General features: G+C 44.3%; 1 protein-coding gene and 1 long non-coding RNA gene across 4 annotated transcripts in view; one reads left to right on the top strand and one right to left on the bottom strand.

Annotated features, from left to right (window-relative positions):
* Positions 1-13,264: 13,264 nt before the first annotated feature.
* Positions 13,265-21,827, bottom strand: part of kank4 (KN motif and ankyrin repeat domains 4) — a 144,700-nt gene continuing 136,137 nt past the window's right edge. For all 3 annotated transcript variants that reach the window (XM_036978652.1, XM_036978653.1, XM_036978654.1), the window contains one exon: positions 13,265-17,427. In XM_036978652.1, the coding sequence (XP_036834547.1) occupies positions 17,269-17,427 (159 nt within the window). In that variant the 3' untranslated portion in view covers positions 13,265-17,268. The remainder of the gene's footprint in view (positions 17,428-21,827) is intronic.
* Positions 20,149-21,740, top strand: LOC110522895. Its single transcript, XR_005051885.1, has 2 exons — positions 20,149-20,462; positions 20,613-21,740. It is a non-coding gene; the product is annotated as an uncharacterized LOC110522895 (long non-coding RNA).

Raw genomic sequence — 21,827 nt, 5'->3', positions numbered from 1 at the left:
TGTGTCTTGGTTTTTCCGTGTGAAGTAATTTGGATATTTCTGCTTTGATGAACTGTAAGTCAGTGCTATACTCTAATCATTGTACTGAGAGCATTCTACAGTATATAGCATTCTAGAGCTCCTTTTTATATTTTTATAGGTCTATCTATAGGTATGGCTATAGGTATATCTATAGGTATGGCTATGGGTATATCTATAGGTATGGCTATGGGTATATCTATAGGTATGGCTATGGGTATATCTATAGGTCTATCTATGGATCTATCTATAGGTATGGCTATAGGTCTATATATAGGTCTGGCTGTAGGTCTATCTATAGGTCTGGCTGTAGGTCTATCTATAGGTATGGCTGTAGGTCTATCTATAGGTATGGCTATAGGTATATCTATAGGTCTGGCTGTAGGTCTATCTATAGGTATGGCTGTAGGTCTATCTATAGGTATGGCTATAGGTATATCTGTAGGTCTGGCTGTAGGTCTATCTATAGGTATGGCTATGGGTCTATCTATGGATCTATCTATAGGTATGGCTATAGGTCTATATATAGGTCTGGCTGTAGGTCTATCTATAGGTATGGCTATGGGTCTATCTATGGATCTATCTATAGGTCTGGCTATAGGTCTATATATAGGTATATCTATAGGTATGGCTATAGGTCTATCTATAGGTCTGGCTATAGGTCTATCTGTAGGTATATCTATAGGTCTGGCTATAGGTCTATATATAGGTATATCTATAGGTATGGCTATAGGTCTATCTATAGGTCTGGCTATAGGTCTATCTATAGGTCTGGCTATAGGTCTATCTGTAGGTATATCTATAGGTCTGGCTATAGGTCTGGCTTTAGGTCTATCTATAGGTCTATATATAGGTATATCTATAGGTATGGCTATAGATCTATCTATAGGTATGGCTGTAAGTCTATCTATAGGTATATCTATAGGTGTTTAAGTGACTTTAACCCGAGTGGTCAGTATCCTAGGCAACCATGAAGTTTGTCCGGATTGCCTTTAGATGATCAAGTCAACGTGGAAACAAGTCTTCAATATCTCTCACTACTCTTATGGCATTGAAGCACACAGATCCTTCAGCCACTGGTAACAGTTGGTTGTTATTACTGAATTGTTAAAGGTCCCGTGGTTTTTTACGGCTCTGGTACAGCCTCCTAGGTCCTTTCTGGTCAACAAACCTCAGTAGATTTTTTTTCCTAGAGCTTTTGACCATCCTCTCCTCTTCTCTCACATCATTTTCTCTATGCACTTCTAATGGTGGTTCCTCAATCAGTGATACCAGACCCATGCTGCTCCATCATCAGACTCCATTGTGACTAACACCAACGCACATCACCTCCCCTCTATCTAGTTGTCACTCACACTACCAACTCTCACCTCTTCTCAGCCATTTCCATTTTGTTTTCACTATCGTTCTGGAAGGGTAGACTAAACACACTGGAAGAACTGAAGGAAAGTAGATCAAGTAGAAAAACAAGGGAGGAAAAGAGGAGAGGAACCTCTACAGAACAATGGAACACACCTCTGAGAACCTACCGATACTAAAACCCAGAGAACTGACACCAGTGATTCTGGAACCCTACGTGATTCTGTTGTTGTAGTTAATAACCCAGTGACTCTCCTGCTGCTGGTTGGTTCTTCTCTGTGTGTTTCTGTGTGAATAAGACATTGTCATGTCTCTTCAGTTCTGTTCTAGCTTTACTGGATGTTTATTACTTGAAGGATAATGTTTAGTTCAGACTCCCTTTTCATACCTGTCAATGTCATTGTAAAATGGGTGTGGAGGGGTGGGGTTGTAGTGGCGGGGGTTTGAGGTGTGTTTGGGGAGTGAAGAGAGGGAGAGGGGGGTTCATAAGGTAATGTCAAACCTTCATTCCACAGCCATATCGGAGACATTTTGTACGCTGTTTGTTGCACAAACTTTTCAAGAAGCATTCTGCACTGTGTAAAGGGGTACGTACATAGGAGGGGTTACCGATCGGTACAGTCCAATGGTTTTGAATCATGAACTTGTAAATACGTTTTCATAAAGCAAAACTTTTGATAATGTTTTAAAGGTATCTGTAAAAATAGATGTACATAAGACTCCGGGTAAAAACAGGAGTGTAGACCATATATGAATTTATTTGTACACGAGCACTGGATTTCTTTACTACTTGATTGTAACAAACATTAATTATCAGCCAAAGTGTTTTTATTCTTTTTTTCCTGTCTGTTTTTAATTTTGTTTTGCTTTTTAACAGTAAAGCATTGTAGAAATTAGGTTGTTTATCCTGTATTTAATTCTGTTCAATAGGTTTAGTTGTTTTGTGTTTTAAATGAGGGGTCATCATTTAATTTATTGGTGCCTTGTTTGTGCTCCTGTATATTTTACTTGGTTGTTTCTGTTTTGGTGTTTTGTGTCCGTAGGATGGGGAGAGGGAGTTCAAACTTAGCAACTTCTGTACTTACATGAAATATCTGTACTGTATGCCAAAATGGTCTCACTCACGTTTCTATGAAATCAAGCTGTTGATAAATATCTCTATATATTGATATATTAAATTTATAAAAATCGGCCAATTCTTGTTGTGTGTCGCGTTGTTATTGTCCCCCCCCCCCTCTTGTTTCCTGGCTTCTGTATTGAGCACTTCTCTGGAGAAAGGGAGGGTGGGACACAGAAAGAGAGAGAGTGGAGAGACAGAGCGAGAGGAGGGAAAGAGAGAGGCGAGCAGAGCGGGGAATAGAATAGGGTAACCCCAGTGAACAGGGAGTGACAGCTAGTTGGGGGTTTGATGGATTTGAAAACGGAGAGGTGGTGGTGGATATCACAGCATTGCAGCTCAGAGGGCGGGACCGTCATTGTTGCAGGGTTACTCTCCTCTTCATTGAACATGCTTCCTCAAGCCTCTCCTGTCATATCTGTCTGGTAGATACCAGAGGGACAGTCAATCTATCACAAATGTTAATAATTCATTGGAGATTAAAGACCCAGTGCAGTCAAAAACTTGATTTCCTGTCTTTTATATGTATTTCCAAACAATGAGGTTGGAATAATATTGTGAAAATTATGATAATGCCCTTCTAGTATAAGAGCTGTTTGAAAAGACCGTCCTGAAATTTCAGCCTGTTTTGGTGGGGGGAGTTTTAGCATGCCTCGTGACATCACTTTGTAAATAGACCAACGAGAGAGAGTTCCAAACCTCTGCCAATAACAGCTAGTTTTCCATTTTTCTCCTCGCCACTCAGACCACTCCCAGACAGTCCTAGCAAAATTCTTGAGTGAGAAATTGTTCTTTGTTAATAAGCTATTTTTGTTTTGTTTTGACCAATTTCATTGAAAGCAATCACAGTAAGGTACTTAATTGTTACTCAGAAATGATTTGATATTGAGATAAAATCGGCTGCATTGGACCTCTACTAACACAGAGGGCCAACATGTCTCGCTCTGTCACCCTCCGGGGGTTTTCCCTGTATTCAGTTACGTTACCAGCAAAAATATATTTTATAAATCAGATTATTTTGAAGAGCTAGATGATTACTTCTTGAATTACTTTTAAATTCAGAAAGGATGTTTGCGGAACAAATTACATTATGACTGTATTCTATTTTCTCAATGACATTCAATTCAGCATTGTGCAAGTTTAAGCAAGTCTGACCACAGATTAGCAGATGTTCCAGCAGGTGCAGTGAAATGCTAGTGTTTCTAGATCCTACCGTGCAGTAATGCAATATCAATAACAACACGCAAATCATCCAGAACGTCCAAAACAAGAACGAAATTCATAACTTATGCATTAAACAAATATCCAAAATGAAGTTGCTGAGGTCTTTTTAATGGGGGGAGGGTTCATACTGCTTTACTAAAATGTTATTGGCCAGTACAGTACTGTAATATCGTAATATATGTTATTTACATAGCAGACACTTTTACAGTGCACACATTTTGGTATGTGCCCCCAGTGGGAATCGAACCCCCACAACTCTGGTGTTGCTGGTACCATGCTCTTATATACAATATACAATTACAATACAGGTGGAAGATGTACGATGCCATCCTCAGGAGTGTGCCACCCTCCTTCAGACCATGGAGGAGGCATGCAATGATTTCAATCCAGACCTATCTCAGGCTTGGATTCATGCATGAACAATGAGGACATTTACTGCGATACTGATGAGAAACTATGGCTCAAGACAGGTTTGATAGTGCTTGCTAAACATTATGTTTCTCTAATTTGACGACACATGGAATAGAAATGAGGGAAATGTTATGTTCAGTCAATTTTAATGGGTAGTACAACTGTATTGCCTAATGTGAAAACAGTGTAATGTACTGTAATTTGCAGTACTGTAGTTTACAATTTTTTCTATTGGACTAACTCAATCTAGAAGATATCATTATGTTTGTTTTTTGTGATTAAACCAATCTAGAAGATATCATTATGTTTTGTTTTTTGTGATTAAACCAATCTAGAAGATATCATTATGTTTGGTTTTTGTGATTAAACCAATCTAGAAGATATCATTATGTTTGGTTTTTGTGATTAAACCAATCTACTTATTATATTTCACAGTAAACTTGTATTTTGGATGAATGTTTGTGTGATGATGAAAGATGTCCACAAACAAAATAAAATGAAAGACTGACTGTGTTAGAATTGATGTTTTGAAAATGTACCTCATACTTGTGAAAATAGTACCAAAGCCATGACACAAACTGTAATCTGACTGGCACCCTCATCCATTAAACTTTTGTTTCCAACCATTTGTTTCTATCATTTGTTTCCAACGCCGAATCCACTCGCTGGGGATTGGAAATGGGAAGGTAGTGGAAACTAGGTTCCTTCCTGTCTAGGGAGTTTTTCCTAGCCACTGTGCTTCTACATCTGTGTTGCTTGCTGTTTGGGGTTTTATTCTGGGTTTGTGACATCTGCTGATGTAAAGAGGGCTTTATCGATACATTTGATTGATTGATTTTGCAGTGAGTATAGAGGTGTTTCTCTCTGTTCACTTTCCCACACATTTTTTATTGTTTTTATTTATTCTTTATTGTCTTTTATTTTTGTACCTTTTTGTACTTATTTAACTAGGGAAGACAGTTAAGAACAAATTCTTATTTACAATGATGGCCTACCAAAAGACAAAAGGCCTCCTGCGGGGACGGGGGCTGGGATTAAATAAATGTAAATGAAATAGAAATACAGGACAAAACACACATCTCGCCAGAGAGACAACACAACACCACATAAAGAGACCTAAGATGACCACATAGCATGGCAGCAACACATGACAACACAGCATGGTAGCAACACAGCATGGCAGCAGCACAAAACAGGGTACAAACATTGTTGGGCACAGACAACAGGGCAAGAAGGTAGAGACAACAATACATCACGCAAAGCAGCCACAACTCAGTAAGAGTGTCCATGATTGAGTCTTTGAATGAAGAGATGGAGATAAAACTGTCCAGTTTGAGTGTTTGTTGCAGCTCGCTCCAGTCGCTAGCTGCAGTGAACTGAGAAGAGGAAAAGGGATATGTGTGCTTTGGGGACCTTTAACAGAATGTGACTGGCAGAACGGGTGTTGTATGTGGAGGATGAGGGCTGCCGTAGATTTAACCAGGTGAGTTGACTGAGAATACGTTCTCATTGGCAGCAACGACCTGGAGAAAGTTACAAAACATGGTCCTAGTTACATAGAAAACATACGCAAAGCAAAAAAAACACAAACAAAAAATACATAAGATCAATCATAAAAAACAAACACATTCTTCCTTTAAAAAGGTCCTCAGATAGCCGTCTGATAGCCGTCTGATAGCCGTCTGATAGCCGTCTGAACTGCTTCAGAGGCACCAGTTCATTCCATTTCAGGGAATTAGGTAGACCATTGCACAAGCAAGCTGCAAAATAGCTATTGGCAGATTTACCTAACCGTCGAGATCAAAGGGACCTTTAGAGTTAACCATTCCTGAAGTGGTGTCTGAAAGCTTGTATCTCTGTAGGTTACCAGATAAGTGAGGTACGGTGGTAGTTTACGCAAGAGGGCATTATAGACAAAAAAGAGTGGAATGCATAGATCTGCAAGACATCAAAGAGGGCCAGCCTACTTTCTCATAAAGAGTACAGTGATGTATGCTGAACCTATCACCCATAATGAAACGTAATGCGCTATGAAAAACAGCATCGAGTGGCTTCAACACAGTGGCAACCATAGCCACACGAAATACGGGGTCAAAGTTTATTTTTGGTATTTCTAATACATGCAAAAGAACAGTGATCACTGATGTCATTAGCAAAGACACCATTTGATACTTGTTGGGGCTATTTGTCGAAATTAGGTCAATCAGCAAGGAGCTTGCTGGGTTTGTCACTTTAATCTGTGTATGTTTGGAGATAAATTGAGTCAAGACAAATATTATTCTATTGACCAGAGGTTGGGTTAAAATAATCCAGGTTAAGATCACCTAAAATATCAAATTCGGATGACAGAAAAGGTTTTACAAAGATAGTACCAACAGCATCCGCCAGTACAGCAGGAGGCGATAAGTATCTGCTACATACAAGTGCAGCTCACATCTATAACCAAACATTTTAACTTTTTGGGAATAGTGACACTGACTTGGGGAACATATACAGTATGGCCAACGCTCCCCCATTTTCTGTCTATTGTCTATCACACCTGAAAATGCTGTAATTAGCCATTTCAATGTCCTTATCCATAATCAAGCCATTTAACCAGATCTCTATGAGAACCAGAATGTCTCTATGAGAACCAGAATGTCTCTATGAGAACCAGAATGTCTCTATGAGAACCAGAATGCCTCTATGAGAACCAGAATGTCTCTATGAGAACCAGAATGTCTCTATGAGAACCAGAATGTCTCTATGAGAACCAGAATGTCTCTATGAGAACCAGAATGCCTCTATGAGAACCAGAATGTCTCTATGAGAACCAGAATGTCTCTATGAGAATCAGAATGTCTCTATGAGAACCAGAATGTCTCTATGAGAACCAGAATGTCTCTATGAGAATCAGAATGTCTCTATGAGAATCAGAATGTCTATATGAGAACCAGAATGTCTCTATGAGAACCAGAATGTCTCTATGAGAACCAGAATGTCTCTATGAGAATCAGAATGTCTCTATGAGAACCAGAATGTCTCTATGAGAACCAGAATGTCTCTATGAGAACCAGAATGCCTCTATGAGAACCAGAATGTCTCTATGAGAACCAGAATGTCTCTATGAGAATCAGAATGTCTCTATGAGAATCAAAATGTCTATATGAGAACCAGAATGTCTCTATGAGAACCAGAATGTCTCTATGAGAATCAGAATGTCTCTATGAGAACCAGAATGTCTCTATGAGAACCAGAATGTCTCTATGAGAACCAGAATGCCTCTATGAGAACCAGAATGTCTCTATGAGAACCAGAATGTCTCTATGAGAACCAGAATGTCTCTATGAGAACCAGAATGTCTCTACGAGAACCAGAATGTCTCTATGAGAATCAGAATGTCTCTATGAGAACCAGAATGCCTCTATGAGAACCAGAATGTCTCTATGAGAACCAGAATGTCTCTATGAGAACCAGAATGTCTCTACGAGAACCAGAATGTCTCTATGAGAACCAGAATGTCCTGCATCCAGATGGTTCATCTTTGACATCAAGCTTCGTACTTTTATGTTCCACAATCCAAGCCCTCTACGTGCTTTGAAAACTACAGCGGTATCCATATACTGTAGGTATATGAAATAATAGCACTGTGTGAGCTGACCACAGTGGGCCTCTCATTTGGGCTAACAGAAAAAAGATAACAGTTCAACTTTCTTGGTGTAAGATTACTACTGACAATAACCCTGGAAATATGGATGAACATGTCACGTGACCATGTCACATGACTCTAATTTCATTGCTTTACCGTCCATCTCCAACTCCAAAAATGAGTCAGACAGGCTCATACTCGGGTCAGGATCATCGGCCCGGGCTACAATGAACCAACCGCGACACGAGTCAAGTTTTGCTGGCGTCAGCCAGGCAGACTAGCTAGACAGGGCTAGCACGCACGTTCTGGAGGATCAGTATCAGTTCAGTCAACACACAGTCAAATCCAGCCAGGAAAAGAGTTGTATAAAACGATGTGTAACAACAGCACTAACACCGCATACCTGAAATAATAAAATACTTAAAATCAACAGGCTTAAAACACTGTAGCACTGAGTCACCGCCCAGTTTTTAATTCCTGATGACATTTCACATTATTCCCTAGAGAGTGTGTTTTAGATCAGTATGCCAGGCCCCCTACCTGGGGCCGAGGGAGGAGAAGAGCTAAAAGCCATTACGAGTGAACTACTCTTAAAAGTCTCCACAGTAACAAGGCTACCTCATCACGCTGTCAAATAGAGAGACACTGACAGGTCAGCGGAGAAGTCTGCTATTCAGATTAGGTGTGTTTGTGTGCGTGTGTGTGTATGTGTATGTTTGTGTGCGTGTGTGTGTGCCAGTGCACACTCTCAGTTCCGTGTGAGGCCAAACTGTATAGCTGACGAGTGGTTAATGTTCTCTCTCTTCATTGCCGCTGCAGGACTTATTTCCTTCCTAATTGGTGTATATGGAACTGGAACTGTCAGAGACTCCCCCTACGTACCCATCTCTGTCTGCCTGCTGCACTCTTGCTGTGCTACTCTTCTCTGGAAGCCCAGGGGATGGGGCTGATGCTGTTACGGTACTCTCTTCTCCCGAGTGGAGCAGCGGTCTAAGGCACTGCATCTCAGTGCTATAGGTGTCATTACAGAGACCCTGGTTCAAATCCAGGCTGTATCACAACCAACTGTGATTGGGAGTCCCTTAGGGTGGCGCACAATTGGATGGTGTAGGTTGTTATTGTAAATAAGAATTTGTTCTGAACTGACTTGCCTGGTTATATAAAAATGTTTTAAAGTATCTGGAAGCCCAGGGCATGGGGCTGATGCTGTTACAGTACTCTCTTCTTCCATCCCAATATTCACTCATTATGATGCTCTAGGGGTATGCTCTGTTCTGTGTTGTGTGTGTGTGTTTACTCATTAGCAGAGTAAGTGTAGGTTAGGTGAATTTGCTGTAGGGGTAAGCATCAGCAAGTCCCCATGATTTTCTTTCATTATCTCCTTATGAGGAAAAACCTGCTTTGCGTGTGTCAGTGTGTGTGTCCATGTTTGTGTGTGCATGTGTTTGAGTGATGGCGAGAAAAGACATTTGGCTCATTAGCAGCATGGAGAGGTAAAGACGTGTTCTGTACGGTTAGCAGCCGCAGCATGGAGAGGCATGGAGAGGTAAAGACGTGTTCTGTACAGTTAGCAGCAGCAGCATGGAGAGGTAAAGACGTGTTCTGTACAGTTAGCAGCAGCAGCATGGAGAGGCATGGAGAGGTAAAGACGTGTTCTGTACAGTTTGTAGCAGCAGCATGGAGAGGCATGGAGAGGTAAAGACGTGTTCTGTACAGTTAGCAGCAGCAGCATGGAGAGGTAAAGACGTGTTCTGTACAGTTTGTAGCAGCAGCATGGAGAGGCATGGAGAGGTAAAGACGTGTTCTGTACAGTTAGCAGCAGCAGCATGGAGAGGTAAAGACGTGTTCTGTACAGTTAGCAGCAGCAGCATGGAGAGGTAAAGACGTGTTCTGTACAGTTAGTAGCAGCAGTATGGAGAGGTAAAGACGTGTTCTGTACAGTTAGTAGCAGCAGTATGGAGAGGTAAAGACGTGTTCTGTACAGTTAGTAGCAGCAGCATGGAGAGGTAAAGACGTGTTCTGTACAGTTAGCAGCAGCAGCATGGAGAGGCATGGAGAGGTATGGAGAGGTATGGAGAGGTAAAGACGTGTTCTGTACAGTTAGCAGCAGCAGCATGGAGAGGTAAAGACGTGTTCTGTACAGTTAGTAGCAGCAGTATGGAGAGGTAAAGACGTGTTCTGTACAGTTAGTAGCTGCAGCATGGAGAGGTATGGAGAGGTAAAGACGTGTTCTGTACAGTTAGCAGCAGCATGGAGAGGTATGGAGAGGTAAAGACGTGTTCTGTACAGTTAGCAGCAGCAGCATGGAGAGGTATGGAGAGGTAAAGACGTGTTCTGTACAGTTAGTAGCAGCAGCATGGAGAGGTATGGAGAGGTAAAGACGTGTTCTGTACAGTTAGCAGCAGCAGCAGTATGGAGAGGTAAAGACGTGTTCTGTACAGTTAGCAGCAGCAGCATGGAGAGACATGGAGAGGTAAAGACGTGTTCTGTACGGTTAGCAGCAGCAGTATGGAGAGGTATGGAGAGGTATGGAGAGGTATGGAGAGGTATGGAGAGGTAAAGACGTGTTCTGTACGGTTAGCAGCTGCAGCATGGAGAGGTAAAGACGTGTTCTGTACAGTTAGCAGCAGCAGCATGGAGAGGCATGGAGAGGTAAAGACGTGTTCTGTACAGTTAGTAGCAGCAGCATGGAGAGGTAAAGACGTGTTCTGTACAGTTAGTAGCAGTAGCATGGAGAGGTAAAGACGTGTTCTGTACAGTTAGTAGCAGCAGCATGGAGAGGTAAAGACGTGTTCTGTACAGTTAGTAGCAGCAGTATGGAGAGGTAAAGACGTGTTCTGTACAGTTAGTAGCTGCAGCATGGAGAGGTAAAGACGTGTTCTGTACAGTTAGTAGCAGCAGTATGGAGAGGTAAAGACGTGTTCTGTACAGTTAGTAGCAGCAGCATGGAGAGGTAAAGACGTGTTCTGTACAGTTAGTAGCAGCAGTATGGAGAGGTAAAGACGTGTTCTGTACAGTTAGTAGCAGCAGCATGGAGAGGTAAAGACGTGTTCTGTACAGTTAGTAGCAGCAGTATGGAGAGGTAAAGACGTGTTCTGTACAGTTAGTAGCCGCAGCATGGAGAGGTAAAGACGTGTTCTGTACAGTTAGTAGCAGCAGCATGGAGAGGTATGGAGAGGTAAAGACGTGTTCTGTACAGTTAGTAGCAGCAGTATGGAGAGGTAAAGACGTGTTCTGTACAGTTAGTAGCAGCAGCATGGAGAGGTAAAGACGTGTTCTGTACAGTTAGTAGCAGCAGTATGGAGAGGTAAAGACGTGTTCTGTACAGTTAGTAGCAGCAGCATGGAGAGGTAAAGACGTGTTCTGTACAGTTAGTAGCAGCAGTATGGAGAGGTAAAGACGTGTTCTGTACAGTTAGTAGCTGCAGCATGGAGAGGTAAAGACGTGTTCTGTACAGTTAGTAGCAGCAGCATGGAGAGGTAAAGACGTGTTCTGTACAGTTAGTAGCTGCAGCATGGAGAGGTAAAGACGTGTTCTGTACAGTTAGTAGCAGCAGCATGGAGAGGTAAAGACGTGTTCTGTACAGTTAGTAGCAGCAGTATGGAGAGGTAAAGACGTGTTCTGTACAGTTAGTAGCTGCAGCATGGAGAGGTATGGAGAGGTAAAGACGTGTTCTGTACAGTTAGCAGCAGCATGGAGAGGCATGGAGAGGTAAATGGAGTTTACCATTGCTCCTTCAGATGCTTGGAGTGAATGAGGCCTGATGCTGCTGCTGCTGTGGTAAAGCCATTGTACCTGACTATGATAGCGGCTTAGCATTCAACGTTAATCTTTGTTTCATTTTTTATTTTTTAAGGTAGGCTACATCTATCTATATAACGCAAGGTTATTGTGAGAATTTGGATCGGAGATCAGCCTGTTGACTAACATGCTGGCATTCTGAGGAGGCAACTGTCACACTGGTCTTTATCCTAGAGTAACATTGCCATCTGCTGGTACAAGCTAGTTTTACACACACACACACACACACACACACACACACACACACACACACACACACACACACACACACACACACACACACACACAGTAGCGCAAGTAACACATTCCATGGAAGGCCGATTGTGGGTTCTCTCCTCACTTGTATTTGATTGATTAATGAAGGTCACGGATTAGTAAGGGACTCCCTCGTCTGTTTGTTTAGGTCTTAATTGAAAGGATAAAACCAAAAATATCTCTGTGGAATATCTTTGAAACCCCTGCTGTAGTGAGTGACACATGGCATTTAATGTTGTCTGTGATGTCCCTGGGGTGAGCGGTTTGTCTGGCAGAGTAACAGTGGCTGAGTGAAGGTCTGTGACTCTGTGGAGGCGGACAGCTGCCTGTGAGGTCTGTGTTCTAGATGGACAGCACAGAAAAGGAAAATAAACATGTCTGCACTAATTCAGTCCTATCAGAGACTAACGACCCGTTTACATTAGGAAGCTGCATCATGCGGTGACACATCGGATGCCATTCACTTTCAATGGAAGGCAAGTGAGAGAAGCGGAGTGGGCGATGGACCGTGGGCGATGGACCGTGGGCGGTGGACCGTGGGAGGTGGACCGTGGGCGGCGGACCGTGGGCGGCGGACCGTGGGCGATGGACCGTGGGCGATGCGAGCATGGGCGGTGGACCGTGGGCAGTGGACCGTGGGCGATGGACCGTGGGCGATGGACCGTGGGCGGTGGACCGTGGGCGGTGGACCGTGGGCGGCGGACCGTGGGCGATGCAAGCATGGGCGGTGGACCGTGGGCAGTGGACCGTGGGCGATGGACCGTGGCGATGGACCGTGGGCGGTGGACCGTGGGCGGCGGACCGTGGGCGGTGGACCGTGGGCGATGGACCGTGGGCGATGCGAGCATGGGCGGTGGACCGTGGGCAGTGGACCGTGGGCGACGGACCGTGGGCGGTGGACCGTGGGCGATGGACCGTGGGCGGTGGACCGTGGGCGGTGGACCGTGGGCGATGCGAGCATGGGCGAGGGAGCTGAACAGGGTGGGACTAAAGTTGGGGAAAGCGGAAATGTACTCAAATCCTCCGCGATATTGTGACGCGAGTGAGCAATTGAAGCTTACCATAGCTTCCAACCCCTACTGGATTGGCTAACAATGACTGTTGATACGTACCGCTACCTAGCATGCTTTCTAGATTCTTAGCACCCACATGAATGCGAGGCTAGTGCGGCGAGTGGTGCTTGTATACTATAAATCCTTTGTAAAAGGCCTAGATTCAATCCGTATCACGGAAGATCCGTGGTAAAGTGCGATTGAAATGTAAAGGCAATGTTTGCAGAGACTGCGTTTACGGTACACACTATGCCGGCTTAATTGGAAATGACCTTTACATTTCAATCTCGCTATAACGCGGATCTTCCGCCATGTGGATTGACTCTGTCCATAATAGTGTACAGAGGCTAATATACATCTGTTGAATCGTGACATAATAAACTTCTACACACACCAGTTTCAAAGTCTCCTTTTTATTTAGAAGCAATTCTTTGATTTGTAAATGGTTAACATAAAAGTCCATTTGACAGTAGGAATATTACAGGCAGGTACAGCTGTTTTCATCTGATTGTAATGTAGAAGTACAGTCTCACAACAGTCAGTCCTGTTGACACAGTACAGCACACAGCTTTGTCCAATGAGAGACGAACGTGAACCACCCAACCAATGAAAAGTTACATTGCTTTTTAAAGTAGACCAATTAGCTTATATATACCATCCAGAAGAACCAATAAATTCACATATTCCAACACAATCATTGGACTATTGGCCCATGCATATACTGTATATTGTAAAAATATAGCATTTTTAATAAATACTAAATATATTTAAGAGCAAATGTCAGACCATACCAGATATATTTTCCACAATACTGTATATGTATGTACAGTTAGATTTCCATATAGACCTTTAACCAGTTGAGGTCAGTCTTCAGCTCCTAGGCCTGCCTTGTGATAAACAGGTGAGAAAGAGAGACAGCACCACTCCACCTGGTGAGTACAGCACCTCTCCTTTGGGACCTCTTCATTTTCTGATAGGATAGATAGTATATTCTCATGTCATTTCTCTGCACCAGTGCCCTATTGTTCAATATAGAGAGAAAATTGGGGTGGAAGAGAGAGGCACAATCCCCCTAAGAACAACATTTCTACTTTTCTAGCAGTGAAACCTGTATTTGTGTCCACATGGGAGAAAGAGCTGTGTAACATCACTGACTGCAGAGGACAGTAGAGAACATGTTACTAGTCTGGCAAGTAATGGAGAGATCTCTACTGTGTTGCTTCCTGTGCTAAGTGCTGTGATGTTGTTCCTTAGGAGGCCTGCTGAATGCTATCTGGATTCTGGAATGTAAAACTGACATTCTTTGTGCATTTTGTAGCGATTTTGGTTGCATACATTATTTGATTTGTAATCTATAAAGCAGGCAGTCAAAGGGAATGATACATTACAGTGGAAGAGAGTGTGTGTGTGTGTGTGTGTGTGTGTGTGTGTGCGTGTGCGTGCGTGCGTGCGTGCGTGCGTGTGTGTGTGTGTGTGTGTGTGCGCGTGCCACCTGGTCTCAGAGCATTTTGTATTATTCTGCATGTAAATCCAAGACACCCAATTTAGTATGATATGATTACGTAAGACAGATGGTTACTTAAGGCAAATACGAAAGGAGGGTGGTTGGTCGGGGTGGATGGGTGGATGTAGAATGCAAACATCTAGGGGTGGATGGGTGGATGTAGAACGCAAACATCTAGGGGTGGATGGGTGAGTGTATAACACAAACATCTAGGGGTGGATGGGTGGATATAGAATGCAAACATCTAGGGGTGGATGGGTGGATGTAGAACGCAAACATCTAGGGGTGGATGGGTGAGTGTATAACACAAACATCTAGGGGTGGATGGGTGGATGTAGAACACAAACATCTAGGGGTAGATGGGTGGATGTAGAACACAAACATCGAGGGGTGGATGGGTGAGTGTATAACACAAACATCTAGGGGTGGATGGGTGAGTGTATAACACAAACATCTAGGGGTGGATGGGTGGATGTAGAACACAAACATCTAGGGGTGGATTGGTGAGTGTATAACACAAACATCTAGGGGTGGATGGGTGAGTGTATAACACAAACATCTAGGGGTGGATGGGTGGATGTAGAACACAAACATCTAGGGGTGGATTGGTGGATGTAGAACACAAACATCTAGGGGTGGATGGGTGAGTGTATAACACAAACGTCTGGCAATCCAAAGGTTGCGAATTTCATTGCTGAAAACTTTTAGCTAATTAGCAACTTTTCAACTACTTACAAATATTTTGCAACTATTTAGCATGTTTTCTAACCCTTGCCCTAACCCTAACCTTAACCCTTTTAACTAACCCTTTACCTAACCTTAACCCGTTTAGCTAACCCTTCCTCTAACTCTAACCTTAACCCTTTAAACTTAACCCTAACCCTGGCCTTCCGAGTGGCGCAGCGGCCTAAGGCATCACGACAGCCCCAGGTAGTGTGTCACAGCCGGCCTTGACTGGAAGACCCATGAGGCGGCGCACAATTGTCCAAGCGTCGTCTGGGTTAAGGGAAGGTGGTGGACTGGGAGCCTGCAAGTTGACTTCGGTCGTCGGTTGGACGGTGTTTTCTCTGACACACATTGGTGCGGCTGTCTTCCGGGTAAAGCAAGCAGTATGTCAAGAAGCAGTGCGGCTTGGCAGGGTCGAGTTTTGGAGGACGCATGGCTCTCGACCTACGCCTCTCCCGAGTCCGTAGGGGAGTTTCAGAGATGAGACAAGACTGTAACCACCAATTGGGGAGAAAAAAGGGTAAAAGTACTAAATAAAATAATAATAATTAACCCTAACCACTAGCCTAGCTAACTTTAGCGCGCTAGCTAACATTAGCCACCAGCTAGAATTCGTTACATATCATACGTTTAGCAAATTCATTAAATATTGTTTGTTATGAAAATTCGTAACATATAATATGAATTGTAATCCGTAATATACCATACGAAACGGGTGATGGATAACCACATTTGAATACATACCATACAAAACGTTACATATCATACTAAATGGAATGTCTAGGATTTACTGTACGTACAGAAACATATGAAATGCTCTGAGACCAGGCTAGTGCATGAGAGCGAGAAAGAGAAAAAGAGTTGTAGATCGTTGAGAAGAGTAGTAAGTGGAGAGTTACTACATCATACTGCAGTTTAGTAGCTTCGGAAGATTCTGCCTTTTGTTATTATATTGCTGCATGCTGCATCCTACTATACACCCTTCATATTGGAAGACCTCCCAGTGAGTCAATCGTTAAGTCATACTGATGAAAACAAACCAAGCATGGATATGATATGTACAGTCTGAATAGCAATCAAACAGAGTGAAACAAAGTGCAACGCAAAATAAATATACTTTGTGTGTCTGATAAAACACTATTATAACATTGACTTTATGGTTTAATAAATGGCTTATGTCCAAATATAAAATAATAGTAATGTCATCATTGGAATAAAAAGGAAGAATAACCATATTATTGATAATAATATGACAGATTTTGAAGGTAGATCATGTGCTTAAGAAGATTTTTGCCTGAAGAGCATTTTTTTTTGGAAAGCATCAATCCATCATCCTTCTGTTGTCTTTCTGCACTCTTCATGGATCACCTGTCGATCCCCACTGTCGCCACGGCTACGGGTTCTTTGATTGACACACACAGGTCCCTCTCTGATTGGCTGGCTGCCAAACGGTTGATACATAACTCCAGAGTCCCGCCCACGGAATATTGGCAGAAATGTGAATAATGTGTGTTTTTCTGGTTCCTTGCAGCACAGGTCCAGTAGGCCTGTGAGCTGAGTGGTGGTGAATACAGCCTTTGTCTGTCCTCCATGGGGGTCTAGGGTAGGGTTGGGTCTGGCGAATGGGGTCCGGGCTACGGTGGGTCTAGGGTAGGGTTGGGTCTGGCGAATGGGGTCCGGGCTACGGTGGGTCTAGGGTAGGGTTGGGTCTGGCGAATGGGGTCCGGGCTACGGTGGGTCTAGGGTAGGGTTGAGTCTGGCGAATGGGGTCCGGGCTACGGTGGGTCTAGGGTAGGGTTGGGTCTGGCGAATGGGGTCCGGGCTACGGTGGGTCTAGGGTAGGGTTGGGTCTGGCGAATGGGGTCCGGGCTACGGTGGGTCTAGGGTAGGGTTGGGTCTGGCGAATGGGGTCCGGGCTACGGTGGGTCTAGGGTAGGGTTGGGTCTGGCGAATGGGGTCCGGGCTACGGTGGGTCTAGGGTAAGGTTGGGTCTGGTGAATGGGGTCCGGGCTACGGTGGGTCTAGGGTAGGGCTGGGTCTGGCGAATGGGGTCCGGGCTACGGTGGGTCTAGGGTAGGGTTGGGTCTGGCGAATGGGGTCCGGGCTACGGTGGGTCTAGGGTGGGAGAGTTCTGTGTTGGGGTGGGGGTTAGAGAGGGGCTTCTGGAGAGGACTCAGAGGAGAGAGGCGGTGGTGGTGGTGATAATGGTGGCTGAGGTGGTGGTGGAGGAGAGGTTAGAGGCCTGGGTGGTGGAGTCAGAATGGGTCTTCAGAAGGTCAACTAGCTCACTGTGGGAGGCCGCTACCGCAACCGAAAGAGCACTCTGACCATCCTAAAGACAATGAGAGAGAGAGAGAGAGAGGTGGGTGAGAGGGGTAGAGAGAATGTTTCTTCACTCATGGAGTAAATAAAAATGTTGTAGGTTCAATCATGTTAGAAGAGTGAATAGTGCCCTCTCCACAAGCCAGAGAATGTGTACTTTAGACCCCTTCCCCTCAGAAACATGAGACCTGGGTAATGAGCCACACAGCTCAAAACTACACCACACAAAGGCCATTGCCACAGAGGGCCAGTGCCCTGACAAGGATGAGTCAGGAAATTTCTGGTTGCGACAACCAATCATATCGCTGTCTGCAACCAAGAAGTAACCAATAATTGCACTCGCCAACCAATCTGAGTTGCCTGTGCAACCAACAAGTAGCCAACAATTGACCAATGTGGATAGGGCTATGGCGGGACCTTCAAACTCTAGTCAAGAGGACCACGTAAAAATATACACTGCTCCAAAAAATAAAGGGAACTCTAAAATAACACATCCTAGATCTGAATGAATGAAATATTCTTATTAAATACTTTTTTCTTTACATAGTTGATGGTGCTGACAACAAAATCACACAAAAATTATCAATGGAAATCAAATTTATCAACCCATGGAGGTCTGGATTTGGAGTCACGCTAAAAATTAAAGCGGAAAACCACACTACAGGCTGATCCAACTTTGATGTAAAGTCCTTAAAACAAGTCAAAATGAGGCTCAGTAGTGTGTGTGGCCTCCACGTGCCTGTATGACCTCCCTACAACGCCTGGGCATGCTCCTGATGAGGTGGCGGATGGTCTCCTGAGGGATCTCCTCCCAGACCTGGACTAAAGCATCCGCCAACTCCTGGACAGTCCGTGGTGCAACGTGGTGTTGGTGGATGGAGCGAGACATGATGTCACAGATGTGCTCAATTGGATTCAGGTCTGGGGAACGGGCGGGCCAGTCCATAGCATCAATGCCTTCCTCTTGCAGGAACTGCTGACACACTCCAGCCACATGAGGTCTAGCATTGTCTTGCATTAAGAGGAACCCAGGGCCAACCGCACCAGCATATGGTCTCACAAGGGGTCTGAGGATCTCATCTCGGTACCTAATGGCAGTCAGGCTACCTCTGGCGAGCACATGGAGGGCTGTGCGGCCCCCCAAAGAAATGCCACCCCACACCATGACTGACCCACCGCCAAACCGGTCATGCTGGAGGATGTTGCAGGCAGCAGAACGTTCTCCACGGCATCTCAACACTCTGTCACGTCTGTCACATGTGCTCAGTGTGAACCTGCTTTCATCTGTGAAGAGCACAGGGCGCCAGTGGCGAATTTGCCAATCTTGGTGTTCTCTGGCAAATGCCAAACGTCCTGCACGGTGTTGGGCTGTAAGCACAACCCCCACCAGTGGACGTCGGGCCCTCATACCCGGGCCCTCATACCACCCTCATGGAGTCTGTTTCTGACCGTTTGAGCAGACACATGCACATTGGTGGCCTGCTTGAGGTCATTTTGCAGGGCTCTGGCAGTGTTCCTCCTTGCACAAAGGCGGAGGTAGCGGTCCTGCAGCGGTCCTGCTGCTGGGTTGTTGCCCTTCTACGGCCTCCTCCACGTCTCCTGATGTACTGGCCTGTCTCCTAGTAGCGCCTCCATGCTCTGGACACAACGCTGACAGACACAGCAAACCTTCTTGCCTCGCATTGATGTGTCATCCTGGATGAGCTGCACTACCTGAGCCACTTGTGTGGGTTGTAGACTCCGTCTCATGCTACCACTAGAGGGAAAGCACCGCCAGCATTCAAAAGTGACCAAAACATCAACCAGGAAGCATAGGAACTGAGAAGTGGTCTGTGGTCACCACCTGCAGAATCACTCCTTTAATTTGGGGTGTCTTGCTAATTGCCTATAATTTCCACCTGTTGTCTATCCCATTTGCACAACAGCATGTGAAATGTATTGTCAATCAGTGTTGCTTCCTAAGTGGACAGTTTGATTTCACAGAAGTGTGATTGACTTGGAGTTACATTGTGTTGTTTAAGTGTTCCCTTTATTTTTTTGAGCAGTGTATTTCCTCTTAGGTCATTTTTTTCGCCAGTTATCTTTATTTTCTGAAGTAACGTTAGCTACAATGTTTTGCTTCTGCTGTTTTCATTGATCATCGATCGGAATATCTAGCAACAAGATTTACAGTGCTACTGTAACGTTAACGCTATCTAACGCGTTAGTCAACGGGTGTTTTGACACTGACACAGGTGATCGAAGTAACGTAACGTTAGCTAGCTTAACGTCCATGACTATCAAAATAGTCTGTTAACCCCACTTACCATACTAAACTTATTTTCTTACTGCCGGAGCTAGCTATCTAAACATAGTGTGGTTTTTATAGCTTGTAGTTGTGCTTTGTCACTCAGCGTCAGCAAACCTCTCCTTTTCTCTTTTTATGAATTGAGCTAATTGGACTAGACACAGCTATAGGGCAAACACTGTCTTGATATCAAATAGGCTAGGGACGGGTCATCATGTTAATTATGAATTAAAAGGCACGAACGATATCCTATTCTCTTGCTTATGCTGGTGTGTCTGTGGTTAGAAATGTCCTTTAGCAAGTAGCTAGAGATAACAACATAGGTAGCTAGAGTTTAAACACTTCATTTTATTGTTCCATCCATTAATCCAATCTGTTTACTGTCATTAAAATGTATATCATTTATGCTTATTAAACACAAACTTTCCCTCTTATTTTCACAGCAGACATGGGAGCCAGCTTCAGCAAACTGCCAAATGGAAGCCTCGTCTTAATAGACAGTAAGGGTTCCAGGATTTAGACAAAAAATACTAAAAGAGTGTGGAGCAGGGCTGTGTCAGGTGAAGCTCTATTGCCCACATTCTGACTGTGAGAGGGGAGAGTTGACCTCATCTGGACTCCACCAGAAGATCCGGCAGGTTGTGGATGTGGACGGATCCTACTATGTGGCAGCAGGATACCTTTATTGTCCCAAATGCAGTAGGAAGGTCATCAGTTGGAACATATGGTTCCTTACACTGTTCTACGCAAATACACTGGTAATGGCAATATCATTTAATTAATAATCTAATGCAGCTTTTATATTTAATACAAACAGCAACGCATTTCTCTTTCTGAAATGTTATTATAGAATTATTCCATACTCAGTCTGGTGTATTCTCATATTCTTTTGTATTTTTTTTCTTAAGAGGAACTGATCGGTTTGGAGTACCTCTTCGTTCAGACTGGTTTGGTGCTGCAGGATTATAAAGGCTGCCATTGAGGAATTGGAGACGGGTGATCCTGATATCCAAGGGGAGGATGATGAGGGCTTTGTGGAGCTTGTAGAAGTTCCGGACCTGACAGTTCCAGTGCTGGAGACAGCCCTGCCTCTTGTTGGCACCTGTCGTCCTACTCCCACCCCCTCTACCAGCATCCGGTCCACAGCTGCATCAGTCAGTCCTCTGTCCTCCACACCTGAGTTTGCCAGTCCATCAGTCAGTCCCCTGTCCTCCACTCCAAGATGGGCTACTCCACCACCTGGGCCCCTGTCCTCCACACCTGAGCTCGCCAGTCCATCAGTCAGTCCCCTGTCCTCCACTCCAAGATGGGCTACTCCACCACCTGGGCCCCTGTCCTCCACACCTGAGCTCGCCAGTCCATCAGTCAGTCCCCTGTCCTCCACTCCAAGACGGGCTACTCCACCACCTGGGCCTCTGTCCTCCACACCTGAGCTCGCCAGTCCATCAGTCAGTCCCCTGGCCTACATTCCTGTACGGGCTACTCCACCACCTGGGCCTCTGTCCTCCACACCTGAGCTCGCCAGTCCATCAGTCAGTCCCCTGGCCTACATTCCTGTACGGGCTACTCCACCACCTGGGCCTCTGTCCTCCACACCTGAGCTCGCCAGTCCATCAGTCAGTCCCCTGGCTAACGTTAGTCCATGGACCATATATGTTCTTTTTAAAGTCTGATTTGGCTCCGGCAGTCAAAACAGCCAAATACTCCATGTAAAGTATTGGGATGGTGAAATGTTTTGGCTGTACTCCAGCACTTTGGGTTTGAAATGATACTGTCAGACTGTCAGCTTTAATTTGAGGGTGTTTTCATCCATGTTACACCACTTTTTATTACACCACTTTTTGTACATAGTCCCCCAATTTAAGAGGAAACAAAAGTTTTGGGATAAATTCACTTATGTGTATTAAAGTAGCCAGAAGTTTAGTATTTGGTCCCATATTCCTAGAACACAATGATTACATCACGCTTGTGACTTTTCCTCTGTTTTGGTTGTGTTTCAGATTATTTTGTGCCCAATAAAAATGACTGATAAATAATGTATTGTGTCATTTTGGAGTCACTTATTGTAAATGAGAATAAAATGTGTTTCTAAACACTTCTACATTAATGTGGATGCTTCCAGG

This window comes from Oncorhynchus mykiss, chromosome 5 (genome assembly GCF_013265735.2).
Source record: "Oncorhynchus mykiss isolate Arlee chromosome 5, USDA_OmykA_1.1, whole genome shotgun sequence".
NCBI classification, from domain to species: domain Eukaryota; kingdom Metazoa; phylum Chordata; class Actinopteri; order Salmoniformes; family Salmonidae; genus Oncorhynchus; species Oncorhynchus mykiss.
This window is presented reverse-complemented; position numbering and strand designations above follow the sequence as displayed.